Genomic DNA, 22,427 nt, shown 5'->3' with positions numbered 1-22,427 from the left:
ATTTGTATACTTATAATTTGAATGGCTAGAAATAAATACATGAGGTTGAACTGTAAAAATTGCTGATAGTTTACCTTAGTGACTTTATATGTTTAGCTTAACAGATAGAGTGCAGACAAGATCTGAGATACTTGGTCGTAACAGAGAACTCTGCTAACCAGTTGTAACTGAGATGCACGCGGCACTCTTCCGCCTCTGACTCCCAAAGAAAAGTTGTTTCTTGGGGGATCTAAGCAAAGATGAACTGGCCCAGGGCTCATTTCGAGCTGACTTTTCCTCTTCCTATCTGTGAATTTCAGCCACTCTGATTCTCATCTCACAGTCCTGTTTCTGGGTGAACATTCATGTTGAGTGGGTGTTGTGAGGAGGGGCTGGGCCTTGACAAGAGGTCCTGTCTGTGCCCAAGGAGACAGTTCTTCCCCCTGTGAACATGGCTTTGGAACAGCAGCTGCTTAAGAGGGGGCCACAGGAAAACTCTTTACTCCCAGATATTTCCCCACCACCAGTAGAGATTCCTTCCACTGGGTTAAGTATGAGTCTCGTTGAGCACCGTCTTCGAGCAAATTCACCCATCCCTGCAATGCAGTTAATGGCTCCATTTTTAGATCACTATACCCTGAAACATTATGTGAAGGGACACTAGGCACCCAGAAGGACTGCGTGTGACCAGCCACATTCCCAGTACACAGCAGTGCCGGCTGACAATTAGCTCAGACTCTGACTGCTTCCTACACTTTCTCCCGCAGATCCTATCATTTTCTCAGTGAGGGGCAACCTACGAAAACCAGTTGCCCATATAAACCAACCTCCCCGTCATTCAGGGCCTGCCCCCAGCTCCTTTCTGCCGGTTCCTAAGATATGAAATTTGAGTGCCCTGGCTCCAGCCTCCAAGGGTGGACTCCACAGAGAAACAGATACCCTCCTAAAAAACTGCACCAACCCCCTGAACCACAAAAGGGCGGCTGTTGTGGTACCAATAGCAGGGCTTCTGGGGCGCCATGCCAGCTAGGGGCATGTGGAGGAAACCACATCCCATGACACAGCCTCCTTTACAGATGTCCTGGGTGCAGTGAGGCTGGGAGGAAGGACAAGGTCAGAGAACAAGGTCAAAGACAGGATGGAAGGTGCTGACAGAGGAGGACCCAGAGGCATGTACTTTATGGCACTTTTAAAACAAGTTCGTAGAACCTCTCACTCCCCAGACAGATCAAAATGCTAATCCTCTCCTTTTTATGTATGTGTTGGTGTTGGAGGGAGTCCCTGGGAATTATATAAAATTTCTGAAGCTGCCTTGGGCTTTCTGTAAATTCTTGGCAGCCACCCTAACAGCAACAGGGCTTCCACATCAGACGTGGGCGAGCGCCCCAGGAGTCCTCTCGCCTTCGGCTCCGCTGGCTGCCCCTTCCCTGCGTGAGGTCTGTGGGTGCGACGCTCCCTCTAGCTGAGCGCGCGGGCTGTCCAGGCTGGTGGGCGGACGCACCTCCTGAGGCTGCTTCTGGGCCGCGATACTCGGTGCAAGGACTCTGCTTCTCTGCCCTTTTGTCACTTTTGTCTCCTCTCTGAAACGGGCTTCCCATTGGGTAGCAACCCCCAAAGATGTAATTTTAGCTCCTAGTTTGCTACTGAGTGGCCTTTCTCAACCAAACCTTACTGTGCTTGGGCTCAGCCCCTGGGACCCCCTGCTTCCCTGAGGCTCACAGACTCCGAAACTCACTGGGTGTCCTCCTTCAGGGACCCAGGGAGCACAGACCTGTCCCCACCATCCAGAGCAAGCTCAGGTGGCCTGAACGGAGGGAGGTGGGGGGCGGGGAGTCTAATCTGCAATTACGGTAAATCGGTGTCTCACAGCAGCAGCCCATCTCGGACTGGAATCAAAACTGCCTTTAGACTTTCAAACCAAGCCTATTTATAAATCCACTCTTTCTTCCCTTCTTATTTGGTGTCTGAAGCTGGCTCCCCACTGTTGCTGCACCAACTTGGCCTAGATTGGATCAGGCTTTCTGGCTCCAGAGTCCTGGTTTTTCATTTCTCTGCCACTCCCCAACTCTGTTTTCTGTTTTGTAACTAAGCAAACGAGTATTATTTTACTCTGTATACCTGGCACTATAGGGAAAAAAATCTAAAAATAGAAAGCTAAAAAAGGTATGGTCCCATTCCAAGGAGCTTATTTTCTAGCAGGAGGCAGAGCCCAAAACTCAGACTACAGGACACCAAGTCACCTCAAGCTGAGGGACTCCGTTTCCCCCAGGAACAGGGAGGGGTTACTGTCTCCTCCCACGAGGAGCTATCTCTGGAGATAACCCTAGAAATTGTGCCCCAGAGGTAGGTCTGATTAAAGGTAAGCCTATACTGACCCACTCGCACCCAGAGCCAGATCTGGAACAATTTGGAAGTAAATACAATTTCCCTCCCATTGCAAAGAGAATGTCTGGAAGCAAAACTGGTAAGGCTTTCCACTCCAAGAGGCCTGGATGTCTACTACTCTTCCCCACAACATGAACACACACACGTGCACTCATATACATGCACTCTCATGCATTCACTCACATGCATGCACTCACACACATACATGCACACTCTCACACAAACACACACATGCACACTCATGCCCGCACGCATGCCTTTCTGGTGGAGAGTTCTCATCAGGGAAATAGTTGTGTGCAAATGAAAAAGTTGAAGCTCTATGACTAGAGCTTGAAGGGCAGTGACCTGCTCACACTGAAGTGTGTGAATGACGCTTCCTGAAGAAGCAGAGGGAACTGTGACAGGCTTTGATGATGGTGACACCACAGGGCTGACACTGTGGACTCACTCCGGCTCCTGCTGGGGTTCTGGGAGGCCCCATGAATATCACCTCTTGTCCTTCTTTGAATTCAGAATAAGTTCCGAGAAAGGCCTAGGAGCCCAATGCAATGGAGACCAAAATACCAGTGTGACTATTGACAAAGGTGTCTGGAGACTATGGCACAGGCATGAAGGCTGAGTGAGTGAGCTAGAACTCCCCTGAAATAAGCTGACTCCCCCAAACTGTGGACTTCCTCTGCTGGGCTCACTATACAACCGGAAGAGCCCAGAAGGCCAGCTCCCTGCAGGCGAGCAGGTCCTGAAGTGTCCCTCCTCCTAGACTCAGCAATCAGATCAGTTGCCCTGGTTCCCATCGAGGGGAAGGAGGAAGCAACAGGGCGAGAAGCCAGGAGCGCTTCTCCATGGATATCTCTTTCCATTGCACAGCAGGAATAGGAAGTAAGTATCCCCACCCCAGCGACCTCAGCGGGCACTGCACCCAGAGGCTACTGGCCCAGGGGCTGAGCGAGGCATCTAAAGAGAACTGGGGTGGCTGTGCCCTCCCCGTGCTTCCTCACACCCTCCCTTCCTGGGCCTCTGGGTCTCACCGGGATGGATTGAGATCAACAAACCTGAACGTGTTTTGGTTTGAGGTTTGGCAAGTTCTGGAACTCCAGAGTATCCCACAAATGTTTTGTGTTCTGCAAAACCAAAAAACATTGGCCGAGCGCTTTCCCCCCTAATTTTTAAGCCCATGCGTTTTGAAAGGAAATGTAATCCGTATGTTTGGGGTACATTTATATGCAACTCGTCAAGCCATGCTCGTCAGTATGAGTCACTTAATGTCTAAAAGGCATGGGGAAGACCATAGATTTATAAGAACTCTGTTAGCAGGAGAAGGCAACAGACGAGGCACTGGTTGGAAGGTGACGAACTGGGCTCTGATGCTGGCATAGAACCCCCAGAAGATTTATAGGTAATCGTCTATATCCTCACCCATCGATCTTTCCCATCTGCAAAATGGCATTAATCATTCTTGCCCTCATCAGACCCTGCAGGCAGCTAATGAGAATTAAATTGTGATAATCAGGTAATTTCGAGCTTTTCAAAGAGAAAATACAAGGGCCACTGTACTTGCCCCAACAAGTTTGTTTTCATATTAACCATGTCAGAAAAATGGTTAATTTTTTAACAGAGTTTTAGCTCTTAAAGGTAATAATTGTATAAAAAAGTTTACTTGTCCACAATTCCTTATTTACTGATGAAGACAAATAAATGAGACATCGCTGTAGGTTCTGTGGCCACATGTAGATGCTTATCAGAAAAAGCAGCAATCTTTTGATGACAATAAATCACCATAAAATGTGTTTTAAGTGACTAGTAGAAGGGGAAACACCATGAGGGATCTGATCTGGTACTTTAATTTACAGTGCGTTGACAAAGAATCTGGACAATTCAGCCTGTAGGGGGCAGCTTTTTCACTCTTGGATCTGCTCTATTTCTCTCTGCACAGTGGCATAACATACAGGTATTTCCCAAAAAGTAGGAGCCAAAAGCCATCAATGGGGTGTGGTGGGAATATTGTCCCCCAGAAAAGAAATGTCAATGAGTCTCTTTCCCAATTACTCTTACCTGTTTCTTCCAGAATCTCTGAATCCTTTAGCAAAGGGGTTTCGGTCGATTTTTAATCTGGTGATCTGGAAACAAACAAAAAAGCATGAATTATATTTTCATCAATGGACTTCCTTTTCAGTTGCTCCTAGTAAAATAACAAAAGTCACTCTGTTAATCACAGCTAGTGTTTTTATTTCATTTCCTTTTAGTTGGAGATTTAAATGAAGTCGATAGAGGACTAGGGCCTGGCACACAGATGTGTGACCCACCTCACCTGACCCATTTCTCCCTAAAAACCAAGGTTTTCCCCGTATGACTCCGGAAACTCTTTTCCATTCACCTTGGTTGCCCCCCAATGGTGATAAACAAAAGTATTGACATGGAAAACTGGGTCCATGGCACATGACACACAGGAGGACCCTGAAAAGTGCAATGAATGGATTCGGACAATCCAACCAGGTGGCTGCCTCACCTGAAGGATCCAAGTAATTGGCCACATTACCCACTTTACTTAAGCTGTGTCTTTCCAGCCACTAGGGATTGCTCCTTGACTGACCTGAAATGGTCTCAAGAAAGACACAAGAAGCAGCTATTCTTCTGTAAAGGTCGCACCCAAAGGAAAATCTAAAAACATGTGATTGGATGGGGCAGAATCCAGCACATCTTATCCAGTCTCTAAGGTTCACAAGAGAATCAGAGGAAATAGAGAGGCAGCTTCATAAGGCTGAGGAAACCCAGGGAAACAGCCATGCGACCCAGCTTGAACAGGTCCCTAGGAGCCATCTGGTCGACCTCCACTCAGTGCCTAAGTCCCTAGCGCATCCTATCCCGGTTCCCTCAGTCTCTGCGGCGGTTGTACGTATTGGACTAGCACAAGCCTGACCAACAAATCCCACATGTGCCCTAGTGTTTCCACTTTCAGCCCTGGTCATGGGACGCATTTCGATACCTTCATGTCTGAACCAGATGTTAATGACTCACTGCATTCAAGCAATGGAGACTTGGGGGTGGGAACTAGGGAGCTCAGGAAAGGAAGGAAGGCGCTCTCAATGGAAAGTAATTCTAGAAGTAAAAGAATCTCATTATCTGAGATCATCTTCGTTTTTCTGATAATTGCAGAACTTATCACTAGGATGGTTCAAGTTCTTTCCAATATTGCAAATTTTCCCGAGACCCTCTTCCATCACAATGGACTTTCCCAAAGCCACAGTCTTTAAAGGTTTTTAAAATGCAATATGAGATTCTGATGAAAAGACTTGAAAGTACCAGTTATTTTCCCCCTAACATCCCTTGCCTCTAGAATGGCCTATTAATAACATAGCACTAATAACGCAGCACAAGCAATTTTACATCTATTTTATAGACCAGAGCAGGAGCCCAAAGCCTCGGCTTTCCAGCATGCACTGTCTGCCACGTGAACACTGCACGGAGTTTAAAGACTGCCACTGCGTTCTGTTCTTGCCTTAAAATCGGTTCTTTCCTCCTCCATAATCCACAGCAATAAACCACACACCATATTTTCTTTTCAAGTCGGGGTTATAATATTTTATTTTCTCTTTCAAGTTGGCTTATCCTGTCCGACTCATTTATGATAGGGGTTTCTGATATATGATTGTGCTGCTGTGTTTCGGGGGTCTCCCCAGGCCCCTGTAAATATAACGACATTCTATTTTGTGGGCCTGGGAGAGAGGGTTGAAAACCCGTTTCCCACAATTCACTGGATCGCAGGCCAGGGGCCGGTACGGAGATTTAATAGACAAATGTCACCAAGTGTTAGGAGAAACCACACCTCTGTACTTGTCTCAAAGCTTTTAATGTGAGATTCGGAGAACTTTATGAAGCGTGTGGTTGCACTACTCTTTACTGATTTATTATCAAGTGCCTTCTGTGTGCCAAGCACTGTGACAGGTAGCACAGGTGGCAGAATGGCGGACAGTCAGTACATGGCTGTGTATTGTCTTCCCCAACCCAAGAAGCTTATACTCTAGAAGAGAAAATGAGACATATACACTAATAATCACAATAAAACAGAAAGTCATTAGGTTTGCCATGGAGCCAGAGTGCCGTAAGAGCTTAGAGAAAGTCGGGATTATTCCAAGTTGAAGTGCTCTGAGGTCTTATCTTGGAGTAGCATGTGAGCTGCATTTGAGTAATTTTCAACCCTCCTCCATAATTACATTTACCAATTAGACCCTCTTGTGGCTGGCTGTCTCTACCTCCCGCCTTAAACCAGATCACCACCATCCACTGACTAAACCTCTCTAGATAACCTTCAAACTGATCTCCCTTCTTCCACTCTTGTCCCTGTCCTATCTCTTCTTTGCACAGCAAACAAAGTGATTTTGTTAGTGTGTAACTAGATCACGTCATTCTCTTCAGTGGCTCCCACTGTACCCCGAATTCAATCCAAGCTCCATGCCAGGCCCTGCAGGGCCAGCCTGCCCCACCCACACCCCTCTGCCCCTGGTTCACGGCTCTAGCCCAGCAGAGCAGCTCTTAGTGCTGGAATGTGCCAAGCTCTTTCCCTGCTCAGGCCCCTCACACTCACTCTACCTCCAGACAAAAACGCTCTTTTCTGTGCTCTTCACATAGCCGATTCCTCCTCCTAAGTCTCTAAATGTTCTCTCCTAAGAGAAGGCTTCCTTGATCACCCCTCCAAAATAGCATACTTCTGCTACTCTCTGTAACTGCACTCCCTCTAATTCCATCTTTGCTCTTAACCCAGTTGGCAAGTATACTTTTTTTTTTGTTCACATATTTACTATTTGTCTCTCCCCCTGGTCTATAGTATGAACCTGTTTATTTTATTTTTATTTTTTTGTCATATTAATCCTCACCCGAGGGTATTTTTTTCCATTGATTTTTAGAGAAAGTGAAAGGGAGGGAGGGGGAGAGAGAGAGAGAACACCAATGTGAGAGACACATCAATTGGTTGCCTCCTGCATGAGTCCCAACCAGGCCAGAGGTCCAACCTGCAACCCAGGTACATGCCCTTAACCAGGAACTGAACCCATGACCCTTCAGTCTGCAGGCTGATGCTCTAACCACTTAGCCACACCGACCAGGGCACCCTGTCTATTTTATATACCATTTTATTAAGCAGAATCTAATAATCTATGTCTATTTATCATGGTCTATTTATCATGGTCTATTTATCAATAATCTATGTCTAATAATCATGGTCTATTTTATATACCATTTTATTAAGCAGAATCTAATGCTTTTCATGCTTAATAAATACTTTTTCAATGAATGAATGAGTGAATGAGTGAGTGATGATGTGGGAAACAGGGATCACCGGTCCCAAAGCCATAACAAGCCTTAGAAAATATAGACCAAACAATTCCCTCAATCCTATTTGCTTTCCCTGCAGGCATTACAGACACAAGTCTTAAATGTTCTTCCAGTGAGAAAAGGTCTATTAGTAGCTTCCCGTGCGGCCAAAGCTATTCTACAGGAGTCATGTTCAAACTCAGTCCAATGATAATGAGGAGACATGGAAAATGTGGAGGTTAGGGAAGCATTTTTGTTCACTGATTTTATTTCCATAACTTTACACTGATTTGTGTAGTCTGAGTTTCGATTGAAGGCTGGGGCACATGAGGGAGTGGTTGCTGGCCTGCCACCATTCATTTTAATCATTTTCACTGACTTTTTTTCCCTCGTAACAGAGGCATAGAGGCAGTTAATAAATGAGATATACCTCACAGTGCACAGTGCAGACATAAATAGCACAGCGAACAAAGAAAATTAAATCTTGAATATGATTTCACAGGACCAAGACTGCAAGGGCCTGCCCTTATTAATACTCTCTTAGTTATGCTTATTTTTTATCATATTGCTTGAAGGGTATTCCATTGGGATCTTTTTTAAAAACCTTAGCCTATATGAAAAAAATTTTATCCTGATTTGATTGGAAAGTTAGGGTAAAACTGGCTCACTCACTAGTTTAAGATATAATGAGTGACTCAGAAGTCCTATTGGATTTGCTTACACAAACCTGGCTGTGGTTACAGACTTCCTAGCTCGTTCCTGTAGCCAATTCTCATCAAGAAATAAGACTGTGTTACCTGAGGAGAATGGGGCTGTATCTTTTTGAAATCTAGTTTCCTGTGTGGGGGGGAAAAAAAAAACCCTCAGTGTTCAGCAGGCTTTTTCCCTTAGAGAAGACAAAAATTCTGTAATGGAAATTTCCTGCTAATTCCATGAGGACATGTTGGCGTCAGCCTCTTCTAAGAAAAAGCATAAAGTGTGGAGTCACCTTTATTCCAACCTCTACCACCGTATTGTACACGATGGGGTCCTGGGCATGGTGTACCCTCCTCTCTGGCCCAGGCTGGCCAGGTTGGCACTGCGAGAGCAGGTAGCCGTAATAATAACTTCAGTATGCTAGCAGCCCGGGAGTCTGTGGGTCAGTCAGCAAGGGTGGGAGGGAGAGATGGGAACAGGGAAAGAAAAGCACAGATATGTCATGACACAGAAACTCTTTCTTCACGCCTCATTACTATTTCTATCCAAAAAAGCAGAACCAAAAATATATAACGAAGCTGGTAATAGAAGAGTGTTGACTAATCATGCATTCAGCCATTTTCCAAGGATCTATTCAGAGCTCTGCACCATGGGACAGACACAAATGTCTTGAATTATGGAGCTGGAAGTGTCCTTTGTCTCAGTGAGTGCTGGGCTTCGAAATTTCATAGGCCAGTTCTAATTCCCCCTCCCAATATCTGAGAGATTGACATTGATATTCCAATTTTTTATTCTACCAAGTGAAATAGGGAGTTAACATCTACTATCTCTTGCCGTCATTAGTTCATAAAATGACATTCTAGCATCAAAAAAGTTAAAAGGAAAAAATAAAAAATATAGAGTCTATTAAAATGAATGTTTACATGTATAAAAAGCCTCCATTTTTCTCATCTTTCAATGGATCATAAAAGCCCTGTCCATTGAGTGGTGACCGAGAAGCGCTGATTCAGACCAAACCGCCAATTCACAAGTGCGGATGGAGGGATCTGTGGAAGGCAGCAGTCCCCCAGCTGCAGAGCGGGCTCTAGAGCTCAGTTCTCTTAACTACCGACCTGGTGTTTTCTACCATGTCACACTGATTTTCTGTAGAATGTGCAACCTCTGCTTTCAAAAAGCTTAAAACCTTGAGAGGAAGATTGAACAAACACACACAAGTCAGCAGGCGATAGGGTCACGAGAGAGCTGCACTCGCTAACACTTCCACGAGGGGAGGCCCCCTGGCAGCTGAGAAGGAAGGAAGGTGGGAAGGGGTGGCATCTGCGCCAGACCCAAGGAGGAGGAGGAACCTGGACAGATAAAGGTGGAGGGGGTGGGCATTTCTGCACAGACAAGAGCGTGGGCGAAAGTAAGACAGCTACGAAGCACAAATAATAAAATTCTAACTAGATTCCTGAACTCTTGTGGGTGCCTAATGATTAACGAGAAACAAACCTAGAAATTTGGTTGGTAATTAGCCACAGAGGATCTTAATTGAAAGACTTGGGATCCTGGACTTTGCTCCCAAGGCACTGAGGAGTCACTGACAAGTTCTGACACAGAAATGACGCAGTTAGAGCTGTGCTTTGGGAAGATCCGTCCGGCAAGGAGTTACCGGGTGGCTGGTGAGACACTGAGCTTGCAGTGCAGGTGACTCTACCGGAAGCTGTCACAGCAGCCTAAGATTGGGGGCAGGGGGACAGGTTCAGAACAAGGGCGGCCGCAGTGAGATTAGAAAGAAGAAAATATTGCATCAGTAGAAGCAACAGAGTTTAATGGCAGACTGGATGTGGGAGAGTCAGGTGCCCAGCCTGGGCGACAGATGGAAGCCAACAGGAAGCATCTGTTAGCAATGGAGAGGGCTGGGAGGAGGCACAATGAATAGTATAGTTTAGAGTATTTTGTTTAGCGGTAACGAAACACCATGTTCCCCCCCCTCAAGTGTACACGTACTAAAACTGCATTGGTCTAGAATAGGGTTTAAACAAGTGCACAGACGTGAACACTCATAGTTTTCAATACTTGAAACTCATGTGCCGGTTGCCTCTGTTTGATGATGATAAATGGCTCCCAATCCTCATTTAGAGGCATACAGGGAATAAGGAGGGAGGAATTATAAATTCAGAGCTAACAGAGGACTTAGGAAGCATAGGCCAACTGCTCATTTTCTTGAAGAGGAAACTGAAGCCCAGAAAGAGAGAATGTCTTGCTCACAGTGACACAGGGAGCTAATGGGAAATTGAGGACGAAAGCCCAGGTCTCTGAATGTCTAGCCCACTGCTGTCTGTGGACAAGACACCACCTTCCCTTAGGAAACTGGGTAACATTTCATCTCAGCTCCACTCCCTCTTGTCCTTTCTTCGTTGGGTCACTGCAAACAAGCTCCTGAGAACAATGATTCCCCCCACTGACTTTTTTTCTCTTCACTCTCATAGGCCTCCTAACCATTCCCTTACAAAGAAATATAAGAAGTAAACAATTTTGCCATAAAATATTAATTGTTCTCATTCTGGAAGGTGGAAGGCAATAAAAACACAGTAATAGGTGCATACAGCTCACAAAAGAGAACCGTTTCTGCTACCCGGCATCTTCAAGACAGGCTGGAAATTACTGATCGCTCACAGCTCTGACTTACAGGATGCAGACCTCACAATTCCTGGGGGAAGGAACTGAGGTTAGTTTGTTTTATTACAAGTCACTGAATTATATTAAATCATATCTACACAGCCAAAGGGAATGTTAAACAATCGTGCTTGTTGATTTATCCAGGGACGGGAGGCTTGTTAAACAGGCAAAAGCTGTTATCTTGACTTCAAAACCTGCAGAATTGAGTGTGACTCATCTGTTTTGAATGTCAGCACATCGTGAATTCACCAACGTGACGTGAGAACAAAGAGATCGAAGTAGTTACCTATTGATTACAGTATCTTGAAGAGCCAAGGCGCTCTTCCAATTCCCAACAATCCCTTTTCTCCATAATGAGCAATTTATTGTTATTTTTTTAATCCTCACCTGAGAATATGGTGTTTTTTTAATCGATTTTGGAGAGAGAAGGGAGCGCCCTCACTAGGCATGTGCCTTGACCAGGAATCGAACCCACCACCTTTCAGTGCATGGGATGACACTCCAACCAACTGAGCCACACTGGCCAGGGCTGAGCAATTTATTCTTTAAAATGGCCTCTGTTCCCCACTCTCCTTCGTGTCTGTGTGGACCCATTCACCAGCAATGTCTGACTGCCATTAATTGGACGCCAGGTTTGTGTCAGCGACTTCATGCACGTTCCCTCTTCTAGTCTCAATAGCTCTGTGAAGCTAGGACATCCTCAGACCAGGAAACACAGATTGAAAGGGGGTGAGGAAGCTGTTCAAGGTCATACAGTTCATCAGTAGAAAAGTCACAAATCAATCCAGGTATGTCTGCTGCCAAATCCCATGATCTTAATCATGGTTTCCCACCCCCACCAGATCATCATGGCCCTGCCCCAGTCCGGATATAGACAAAATATTTATACAACGAGAATGTAGTCAGACGCAGGGCAATGCCTGTGAGGGAAGGTCGAGGGAGAGAAAGAGACCTCAGGCACCCCTGCTCGGTTTTCTTTCATTGTCACAGTGAGCTGTGCTTTCTAGTTTCAGCCTGAGTTACAATAGTCACCCTCCTGGTCTCTAGAACTGATGTCAATGAGTTCATTCATCAGTGTCCTGGTTTGTTCTACAGACTAAATTCCAAAATTGTAGTATTTATTACCATATCTCTGCCTTCAGGGAAACTAATGTCTAAAATGGTGGCTGGGGTAGTGTTGGGGAAAAGTCCAATGCGTTATTTGGAGAACTGAGACTTATACTCTCCTTCCCAGGGTTCCAGCTGCTCCAAAGGCCATGTCCACATTGCTGCCTGTCTTGTATCAGAGCTTGAAAAACCTTGATTTAAATTAAAGTTTTCCGTAAGGAGTCTCCATGACCTCTGCAATTTTACCATCTAAGATGTTCAAGAGGGTTTAATAGATTTTAAATGGCACCCAAAGCCATACCTCCTTTGCAGGCTCAATCCCCAGGCATGGGGGGAGGCAAACAATTGATATGTCTCTCCCACCTCTCTTCCCACCCGCTCTCCCTTCCACTCTCTGAAATAGCAATTGAAAAAATATCCTCGGGTGAGTATTTTTTTTAAAATTAAAATAAAATAAATGGCGCCCAAAGCAAACTAAAGCTCTTCCTCTACTTTCGATCAAAGGTGGCCTCCACGAGGGGAACCTGAAGTTGGGAATGCTTTATAGCTGCTGAGAAAGCCCAACAACCACACAGTACTTAACATTAACCAGCCTAGGGGGTTGTTGAATTTAAAATTCCTCTAAAGACAAAACATCTAAGGACCCTCATCCATTGTGAAAGAGAAATACTCTTCTTATATCAGTCCACTCTAACTCGCCTTCCCAGAGGAAGCACTCGATAAATATTTAGCAAATACATGCTTTTCCTCTACTGCTTTCTTTGTCAGAGCATGAGGCATAGTATCAAATACAAAAGGTGGTGAGTGTTGCAGTATAATTTCATTTTACTTCAAGCAGGTCCAAAATAAAACTATGCACACTTTCTAGCAAAACAAGCAAAAACACGTTGTTTCAAGGAAAAGGATTCATTGCAGGATCCTATTAATTAGACAATTTGCCAAAAGATGAAATGCAATCTAATTTACAAAAACGGTATTCACATGCAGCTTTTAGGGAATTGCACTAAGTGAGATCACTTGTAAATCCGTCTAGTCACTCTCCTCAAAATAATAATAATAATAAATAAATAAGACCATTGTTCAGAATGCCCAATAATTCCAGATTTTCCAGATTTGGTGTCGTGTCCCACCCCACCCCCCCCCAGCCATATACCTCCTTCATTAGTCTGGCTAATTCATAGGTTGTGTCTCAACATCAGAAAAAGCATCAGCTCTTCCAGGAAAACTTCCTGAATTGTCCCCAAAAACAAAAAACACCCTGTCTACATCTCTGTTCTCAAATTATTCCACTGTATTGACATATGTACATATGTGTGTTTCACTCAACTAGAATTCTGCTTAGGGAGAAGCCTTGATCTGCTCAATTTCTCTGCTAAGCTTGGAATATTATAAGTTCTCACTAAACATTTAAGGAATGAATGGATATATTACTGACATTAAAACATACAGATCTTAGGGTGTAGCTGGTGATCGCACGTAAGGCAATTTCATCTGAAAGTGTCAGTGAAGCTGAAGCTGTGGGTCTTAAATGGAAGTTTAGAGGCCTAAGGACTTGACTGTATCCAGGTGCAGGGATACACAGGAAACTACAGATACGCGGGAAGGAAGGAATCAGACCTCAGTACTTGCAAACAGTGAGGAGCACCCGCCAGGATGTAGGAGCGATTATGAACGTGGGTACACGTACGGAGACACATGAAGATGGCTGGGAGGGTTGCTCCTCCTGGGCAAAGATCGTGTCTCTGATCTAAATCTAGACCATGCCAGCTGCTAGGAGGCATTACTGCCTTGTCATCACCGGTGCCTTGTGTGCCCTGCAAGCCTGCTGTCTCTCATTCTGTGCGCCCCGGCGCCATGTAGAAGGACTAAGCATTTCTTACCAAAAGCCTGGATAAGCTCCTCTAAGAGCAGAGACAGCAGGAGACCCTCAGAGGCAGCCTCTTACCTGCTGGTTCTGATAGGCCGTGACTGTGGTGAACACGGTCTCAGGAAAGTTGAACGTTTTCACTCCGTCCCCAACAGGGACAGGTTTGGTAGGTGAAAGGTCGCTGCTGAAATCCTTGCGAATCACATGAACTCGAGGCTGGTATTTGTGCATGGAGTGCAGAATGATCTGGAATGAGAAGGAGAAACATTAAGCCAGGGTTGGCTCTAAGATCCCTACATCTTTTCAAGCTCTCAGGCAAATAAAACCACGGGCTGGAAGCATTGCAGGAAGAGCACAGATTCTGGGTGGGATGTACAGGAAACTGGAAATCGGTGTACTTGCCATGGCAGAAAGGACTAAGTGATCGGAGGGCACTGCATGGAGCCACATAGAGTATCCCGATACGGGTGGTAGATGCGGTATGTTTGCTTCAGCTGGGTAAATGCTGAATGACGGCTCTGGTACCAGTAGACTTCACTCTACTAAAAGCTCCCAGGACTTGTGCCACGTGGCAGTGGTTCCCTCCTGCTTCAAATTTGCAACTTGGGCTCATGCTGTCTTTATATTCTACAAGCTCTTATTTGCACTTTGTTACTGAATTTATAGACATTCTCTTATATCATGTGAGAGTGAGTAGTGTGTGTTCTCCCTTCCTCAAAAAGTTGTCATTTCCTTCAAGACAGGAGCCATGGTTTTAGCTTCTTTAATCTTCCCATAGCAACCAGTATGGATCATGGAATTCAGTGAGAATTCGGTATACATTTTACTGCAAAAGGCAAATTAATAGCATCAGGTGCTCCAATTATACTTGGAAAGCCTTAGGGCCTATTCTTCTCTTGTAAATTCAGCCAGAATTTATGAATCCTTCTCTTGACAATCAGCCAGAACTGTCACTTCAGTTGTTTCGCTGTGAGTTGCTCCACTGAATGTTGAGATTTCTTTCACCACTTTTTAATTTGTCCTGTGTTTCTGTCTCCGAATCCTCCCCTGACTAGACTGTGAGTACGTGGAGCACAAGACTTCTGTCTGATACACACAACCTGGTGCATAGCAGATGCTGGCTAAACGTTAGACTTGTAATAAATGAAATTCCACAGGAAGAAAAAACATCTTTTATGCTTACTTTCTTAAGATGACTTAAAGTGGCATGGAGACTCTTATTTTACCTGTTTGCAAAAGCCTGGGGCTAGTCAGCTCTAAAGCAAAAAGGGGAGCAGGAGTGAGAGGAAGGCGGGGTTCTCCGACTCACGTGTCCTTGATCATCCAGCTCATTGTTGGTCAGCTTGAGTTTGTCGAAACTGACCACCTGTCTCATCCACGTGTCTCCAGAAGCTAGAGAATCAGGGTGTATATAAACTCTTGGGGGCACGGGGGAATCAGCGTTGCCAGCCACCATCCACTTGGAGCTATGGTACACGTATCTGAGAGAGGGAGAGAGGAGAATTCAGAGACATACGCAGAGAGGGAGCAGAGGCCCAGGAAACGGGGGGGGGGGGGGCAGGAGAGAGGGGACAAAGAGATGACAAGAATGGAGAAGTAGCAGAGATCAAACAGAATATCAAGGAAAGAAAGAGAAAGGTAGATGAGGAAGGAAAACGAGATTGAGAAAGAAATGGGGATGAGATGGGGGGGGCGCAGGGATGGGGGGGTGAGCCGGGTTGGGTAGGGGGAGCCGAGAAGCGTTGTCGTGAATGATCAAAGCTGCAGCTCTCACAGGGAAAACATTCTCACAGTCATTTTCCTTTCTTCTCCCCCTCTGTGCCTTGCACCCCTGTGTGCACACAGGCATCCTGAACCCACGTGGCCAGCTATGGAAAAGGTATTTTACTGCAACCTTTCACCTTCCAAATGCAAACCATATAATCCGTTGGCCACTTGTTCAGGATTTGGTTCCTTATTAGAAACATCTTCCATATTGTCCTATAAAACACAGCCATGTGCAGAGACCCTCCAAGCAGCTCACTTGTTAACCATTTCCTTGCCAAGGATCTCAAATGTGAGGCATTTCTATGAAAAGAAAGGGCCTTTGCCTTAATGCCACTATCCCCACAAACAACCTCAAGCCTTCCCAGTTGGCGTTTTCTTTGATGAACCTCGTTTTGAGCGTCATCATCTCCCACATTATTTTCCCACAAAGCCACTGGAAATGAGAGGCTGTTGGTAGAAAAGGAGGTTTTCTAGACTTTGCCAATTGCCCTGTAGTTCTGAAGAGTGCTCGCCATGGATGTGACACTTCCTGCTTCTCAGTAAAGGAGGAGCAAGTGGGCCCTGGACCTGGCAAACAGAGGCACTCAGTCCAAATCTCAACTCCCAAGATCCTCTCCAACAGATTAGAAGCCTCTCCCTTCTGAAGTCCTGCAATCAAGACCACTTCTCTCTTGGCCAGCTCTCTCGCCCTACCGCACTAGTCCTGGTCTTTGCCATTCATCTCTCTCCTCCAAATTCATGGGTGCAGGGCCAAGTTCTCAGACATTTCAAAAATAAGCCATGATTCTGCTGGTTGGATTGAGATCTCAAGAGATCAATTAAGTCACAACTTGATTCAGACAAGAATTACATGTGGGCCATCCAAGAGACACAGAGACTGTGTTGGCTTTTCATGGCTTTGAAGGAAAATTAGTTAATAAAGTCACTCACCACCCATATTAGCGGATAGTAAATCTTCCTAACTAGATGTCCGTCTTGAGTCTTGCTCTGTTCTCCTGTTCTCCTCCATCATCCACAGGGGAATCCTCAAATATACCACCACTGAAGGTGCTGCACTGGTCCACTTCTCCTTCCCTCTCCAAAATCAACCATTTAACTCAGCGTTTCATAAACCAAATCATTCAATATGTTAGTCACTTCCGATGTTAACTGAATTCATTTGAGACTTTTGATTTTTGCTACCCTGGCAGACACTGTACAATCCCACTCTCTGCAGAGGCAGAGTGGGGGTTCCAGACCCAACTATTACTGAGCCCTGATTTCCTGCCTCTAGTGACTGCTTCCTGCCTGGTCTCTGGCACAGGCCATTGGCATACCCCCCATTCTTACTCCCTATACAAGTGCACTGTCTAAACTCACTGAATGAGCTGAAGGGGTAGTTCTGGAATGTTAGTGACACCCACAATTCCACATCCCAGAGTCCTTCATTACCTGTATCTTTTATTGTCCACAGGCACAATGTCCATTGCTATGTAGTACTGCTGGTGTGGATCCAGACCAGTGATTTTCACTCTCATGGCAGGAAACATCCTCCTGTGAAGGGAAATAAAGCAGGAAGCTGAGCGATCAGAGGGGGGAAGTAGCAGGAGTAAAAGCTCGGAAAGTCTCTTGTCATTAGGCGCTTTAGGCACACCAAAGTCCAATGTCCTCTCATTCTCAAAGTTGGCTGATTTTTCCCACTTTGGAAATTATCACTGTAAAATATGCTGAGGACTTATATTGCTGAAATAGCATCTCTTCTTAACTTACATGGACCTATTTGGTGATTCATACACTCAAATGGTTCATTCGATACCCTGCTTTATAACTGTGATCAGATAGATGATAGATGATAGATGATAGATGATAGATGATGGATGGATGGATGGATGGATGGATGGATGATAGATAGATAGATAGATAGATAGATAGATAGATAGATAGATAGATAGATAGATAGATAGATGATAGATAGATAGATGATAGTAGGTGGATGGATGGATGGATGGATGGATGGATAGAAGATAGATAGATGATAGATAGATAGATAGATAGATAGATAGATAGATAGATAGATAGATAGATAGATAGATAGATAGATGATAGATAGATGATAGATAGATAGATGATAGATAGATGATAGTGGATGGATGGATGGATGGATGGATGGATGGATGGATGGATGGATGGATAGGTAGATGGGTAGGTAGGTAGATAGATAGATAATGTATATATCCACACATACATTTCCTATTAGACTATAACATTCTTGAATATACTTATGCTTAACATACTTGAATAACTTAAAATTGTCTTATTCTCCAAGTAGCTTATCACAGTTGATTGTTGCCGATCACAAAATATTTCTGATTGACTGAGTCTATTTGAAAATCACAGCTCTAAAAATAATGTCTCAAGAAAAACAAACAACAACAAGGAAGGTGCTACCAGCTCCCAAACAAAGGGCCACCAAAGTGTTTGTTTTTCTTAATGCATAAAACTGTAGAAAAATTTCTGCAAGTTCTCAGGCTGTCAACATGTGTGTCAGAGGAAAGACCCTGTGGGATAGGGAGCGAATGCCAAATGAATTCTCGTGGCCGCGGGGCAGTACCTTGTTTCTACCACAACGGCTTGTTAAACTTGCCAAAGCAAGCGGGGTCAGGATATGGCACTTTACAGCTACTCTCATAATTGAAGAGGGGCAGCCCAAAGAGGTGTTGGGTTTCAAGGAGTCTAGAATAAAACTCGCCATTCTTCTTTAACCATAAGAAAGCAGCAAAACATCAAGCTCTTTCTGCATGTCATTCATTTAGGAGCCAGACATGAAAGGTGCTCGGTTCAAAATTTTGGGTTGCCCTGAATGTTCCGTTAGGGTACTTGTGCACAAAGTGCTACATTAAGTTTTACCATCTGGGGCCATTTAGTTGGGCTGGGCAGAGCACGGTGCTAATGAGGTCAAGGTCACAGGCTTGATCCACATACGGCCTAATTGGCTTTGCTTCATTTCATGGCCACAGACCATACCCTGGCCCGAGACAGCCATCTTGCAAATGTGCACTGGTGGTTTATATGAGGCACTTTCTGTGCTAGTGACACATTCCACCAAAAGCAACTCAAAGAGCACATGTCCTCTGGAGGAGGTCAGTGACATCATAATCATATTTGGGGAAAGCACAAGAGGGACCACAGCCCTTATAACAGAAATGATGGCTAATTCTTAAATATTCTCAAAGAATAATATATCTGTTCTTTCTTTCCCACATTATAATTTTTCAGAAGCTTCTATTGGTATATTTATATTTTCTCCCTCTACCCTCACAAGTTTAATTAGAAAGCCCTATATTTTAGTCTTATGGTGGGCTAATGAAATTTGATGGTGGGCTACTCATGATGACTAAATCTAACATTTAGGCATAGGTTAGATCCACACTAATTCTTTCCCAAAATTTGAGAGCCTTGATCTATAGATTTAAATATAGATCAGTCATCCCCTTCTTAATAACAATGACTTACAATTGTCCCGTATGTATAAATGGTTGGACAGCATCTTGCCAGAGATGGAGAGGAAGTCCTCTCACTTGCTATCTAAGATTTTTCTTTTAATGTGGTTCCTTTCAGCCATCTATAGAGATTTGTTACATTGAAAGAGATAAATGTCTTTTCTTGGTGACTCCAAAAAAAGGCATTAAATGTGTATAAATTGATTACTTGTTTCATCTGGAACATTTATATGACCTAAAGTAGAAAAGCTACTGCCTCTTCCCAGTACCCAACTTCTAAGATGAATGAGCTGTGTGACTTTGGATAAGTCACTTAACCCCATCACCTAAAACACAAATGAAAGGGATAGATAATCTCCAAAGTGCCCTCTTTCTTCAAAATTCTATGACTATATTTGAATTCTCGTCTTAAAAAATGTATCAAAAGTTGCTTTTTCTCTTTCAGTATTTTCGCTCAGAATATCAAGTGAAATCATAACACCCTAGAGAAAAATTAGTCTTTTATGTTTACAAAATGAGATGTGTTTGGTTTTATTTTTATGACTAAATTTAGGCCAATTCTTTTGTCACCCAACCCATTAATCCTTACAAGCACCTCTGTCCATGGTGCTGATTGCAGATTATGTTCCTACATTCGAAGACTGAAAGCTTTGTAGACAGCAGTGGTTCTGAACCAACGGAACACAGTTTGGGGTGTGAGGGGTAGAGAGTGACGAAGCTCTCCTGAGCAGGAGAGAGAACAGAGGGTCATACCTAACTAACACTCACTAAGAAAGTGGGAATTGGAATTAAAACTGAAAAGGATACTACATAGGAAGGAAAAGGAAGGGGAAGGAAGAAATCAGCTGGGGGGATGGGGAGTGAACAAAGTTCATAGACAAAAGCCTTCTGTGTATGCTTCTGAGCTGGTCCAGGGTTATTCGGGCAGAGTTTCATGTAGCAGCAGCAACACCTGGGGCGGTCCAATACAGAAGCAATGACTGTAGCTTCTAAACCTAGATAAAGGGATCTGACTAAAGAACAAACTGTACACCTGTGCTGGGAATATCTGGATATATTCAGGTATCAAAGTGAGTCTCTGAAGGTAGAGATATGGACAGGAAAACACTGCAGAAGAAATCACAAAATGAGGTCACAGGAGAGTGGTCGATGAGGAGCCCAGGTGAACTGAATTCACTCAAGTGCAGGAAACTAGGGTATGATATCAATGACAAAAATGACCAGAATACACAGACCCACTAGTAGGAAGTGAAAACACAAAATAAAAACTGGAAAATCCTACAGACAATAAAAGTAATTTTCCCTCTCTCTCCAAACCAAGCCTCTTGCCCGAAACTAGGAAAAAGAAGAAACACTTTGAATTGCTCTATTTCCTTCCAAGCCATAACATCTCAAAATGTAGACCAGCAGTAGACTGAAACCAAGCAACAAAAAGGAGATGGTATTGAAAGTAATTCTCCTTCAAAGTTGCTCCTCCTAAGAAGCCTTTCAATAGTTTTATCACTGCTAAAACTTAGAGAAAGAAGAGAAACTCAGTTCTCGAAGAGAAAGAAAGTGAACAATACTTCAGGTTCATTTTAATCTCATGTTTTTGTGGTGTCTTACTATATTAGGTAGTTCCTCTATATTCATGCAAGGGAACTGGACCCAATCAAAATATTCTTTTACTTTAAATGCCCATGTTCATGAAGACAGCTTTTGATCAATGAGGTGGGTCTTTTTGGTTTCCATGACGTGCGACTATGCACATTGACCTGGAGAATATGAAAGCAGCATTATTGTTTTAATTTCAGTGAACTATCCCTATATACTCAAGAAGTGTAGCCCCAATTTATGTTTATTTAAATTATTTTCATTTTGATTCCAAGGGGCAAAAACTACTGCCATTTCTTAACAGAGAAGAGTTATAAATAGTTGAGACCATTGTTTTAGAGCCAGACGGAGTTGTGTAGAATTCTGGAGCTGCCCTTTACTGCCCATGTGGCCTTAGTCAAGTTAATTAACCTCTTTTGGCCTTCGTATACTCATCTACATATGGAATTATCATGCCCTACCTCATAGGATTCCTGTGAATTTTAAATAATGTAGTATACATTGAGTATCCAGCACAAATGGATACCTAACAAAACAGTATCTTCCAAGAAAACTGAAAGACACCAATGAAGGAGTAGTTTAATGAAAAGTTTATTTCAAGAGAAACTGTGTCTTAAAAAGTTTTCTTATCCTACATAAATAGTTTGTCAGGAGTTTCCACCAGGTTGCCATTAAAGTTTTATAATAATTTCAAGCCCACAAAAAAACACACAATGGATTGATGACAGGGCTCAGAAGATAAACCAAGCCCAATTCTTACCCAAAACAAAATTCTTACAAAACCGTCTGGCTGCTGTAAATGCCTTAGACAACGCAAGCTGTTGCTTGGGGAGCCAGCTTGTTCTGTTGGAAACAATGGATGGTGAAGTAACACTTGCTTTGGAAATTGATTTGGCTGTTGTTACAGCCCATGGATCTCCAGTATTAACTGAAATACATTTGTAGGCAAAAAATGCTGGTGAGGGTCAAGGTGAATTAGGTTTCAGTGGGCCTTGGAGGAAAATGGCAAAATCACAGAAAACACAAGATCACTTGGCCAAGATGTCCAGATGCAAAAATGTGAGTGTACGTGCCTTCGGCTTCACCAGTGCTACCTACCGTGAATAACTGAAAAGGCGAAATGGAACAGCTCCTACTTTGCCCTCTGATCTTTGAATGGGTCCATTCAAAGGAACTTGTCCTTACCTGCCCGCTTTGGTGATGATCATTTCGGTGCCAATGTCATGGAACCTCTTCCAGAGGTCAGCGCACTGCAGCTCCACCTGAATCTCCTCCATGGAAGACATGGCAGCAGGCACAGGGCCTGCAGCCCCAGGGCCCAGGTCAGCGTGAGTGTCAAAGGAGCAGGAGGTCCGCTCGGTGAGCACCTCGGAGTCGGAACCGGTGCTCTGCTCGGAATCTGCAAAACAAACCATGGAGCCTCAGGCGAGAAACTGCTGGACGCCCCCAACACCCCGACCCTAAAAGGTGGGAGACGGGGAGACGGGGAGAGGGGCATGGTGGAGTGGGAGAGGCGAACAAAAGGAGGCTTGAAGCTGGGAAGCTCCAGAGCACGGCACTCAGGGTATTTTATTATTTTTTTTATG

The 22,427-nt window shown here is 44.2% G+C and overlaps 1 protein-coding gene across 1 annotated transcript in view; it reads right to left on the bottom strand.

The window, feature by feature from the left end:
• Positions 1-22,427, bottom strand: part of TBX15 (T-box transcription factor 15) — a 92,202-nt gene that overhangs the window by 18,027 nt on the left and 51,748 nt on the right. Inside the window, exons 2-6 of the mRNA XM_016223348.2 lie at positions 22,027-22,240; positions 17,201-17,302; positions 15,312-15,483; positions 14,081-14,248; positions 4,417-4,481 (exon numbers count right to left, since the gene is read on the bottom strand). Of these exons, the coding sequence (XP_016078834.2) occupies positions 4,417-4,481; positions 14,081-14,248; positions 15,312-15,483; positions 17,201-17,302; positions 22,027-22,240 (721 nt within the window). The remainder of the gene's footprint in view (positions 1-4,416; positions 4,482-14,080; positions 14,249-15,311; positions 15,484-17,200; positions 17,303-22,026; positions 22,241-22,427) is intronic.

This window comes from Miniopterus natalensis, chromosome 19, assembly GCF_054644295.1.
Source record: "Miniopterus natalensis isolate mMinNat1 chromosome 19, mMinNat1.hap1, whole genome shotgun sequence".
Classification (NCBI taxonomy): Eukaryota; Metazoa; Chordata; class Mammalia; order Chiroptera; family Miniopteridae; genus Miniopterus; species Miniopterus natalensis.
This window is presented reverse-complemented; position numbering and strand designations above follow the sequence as displayed.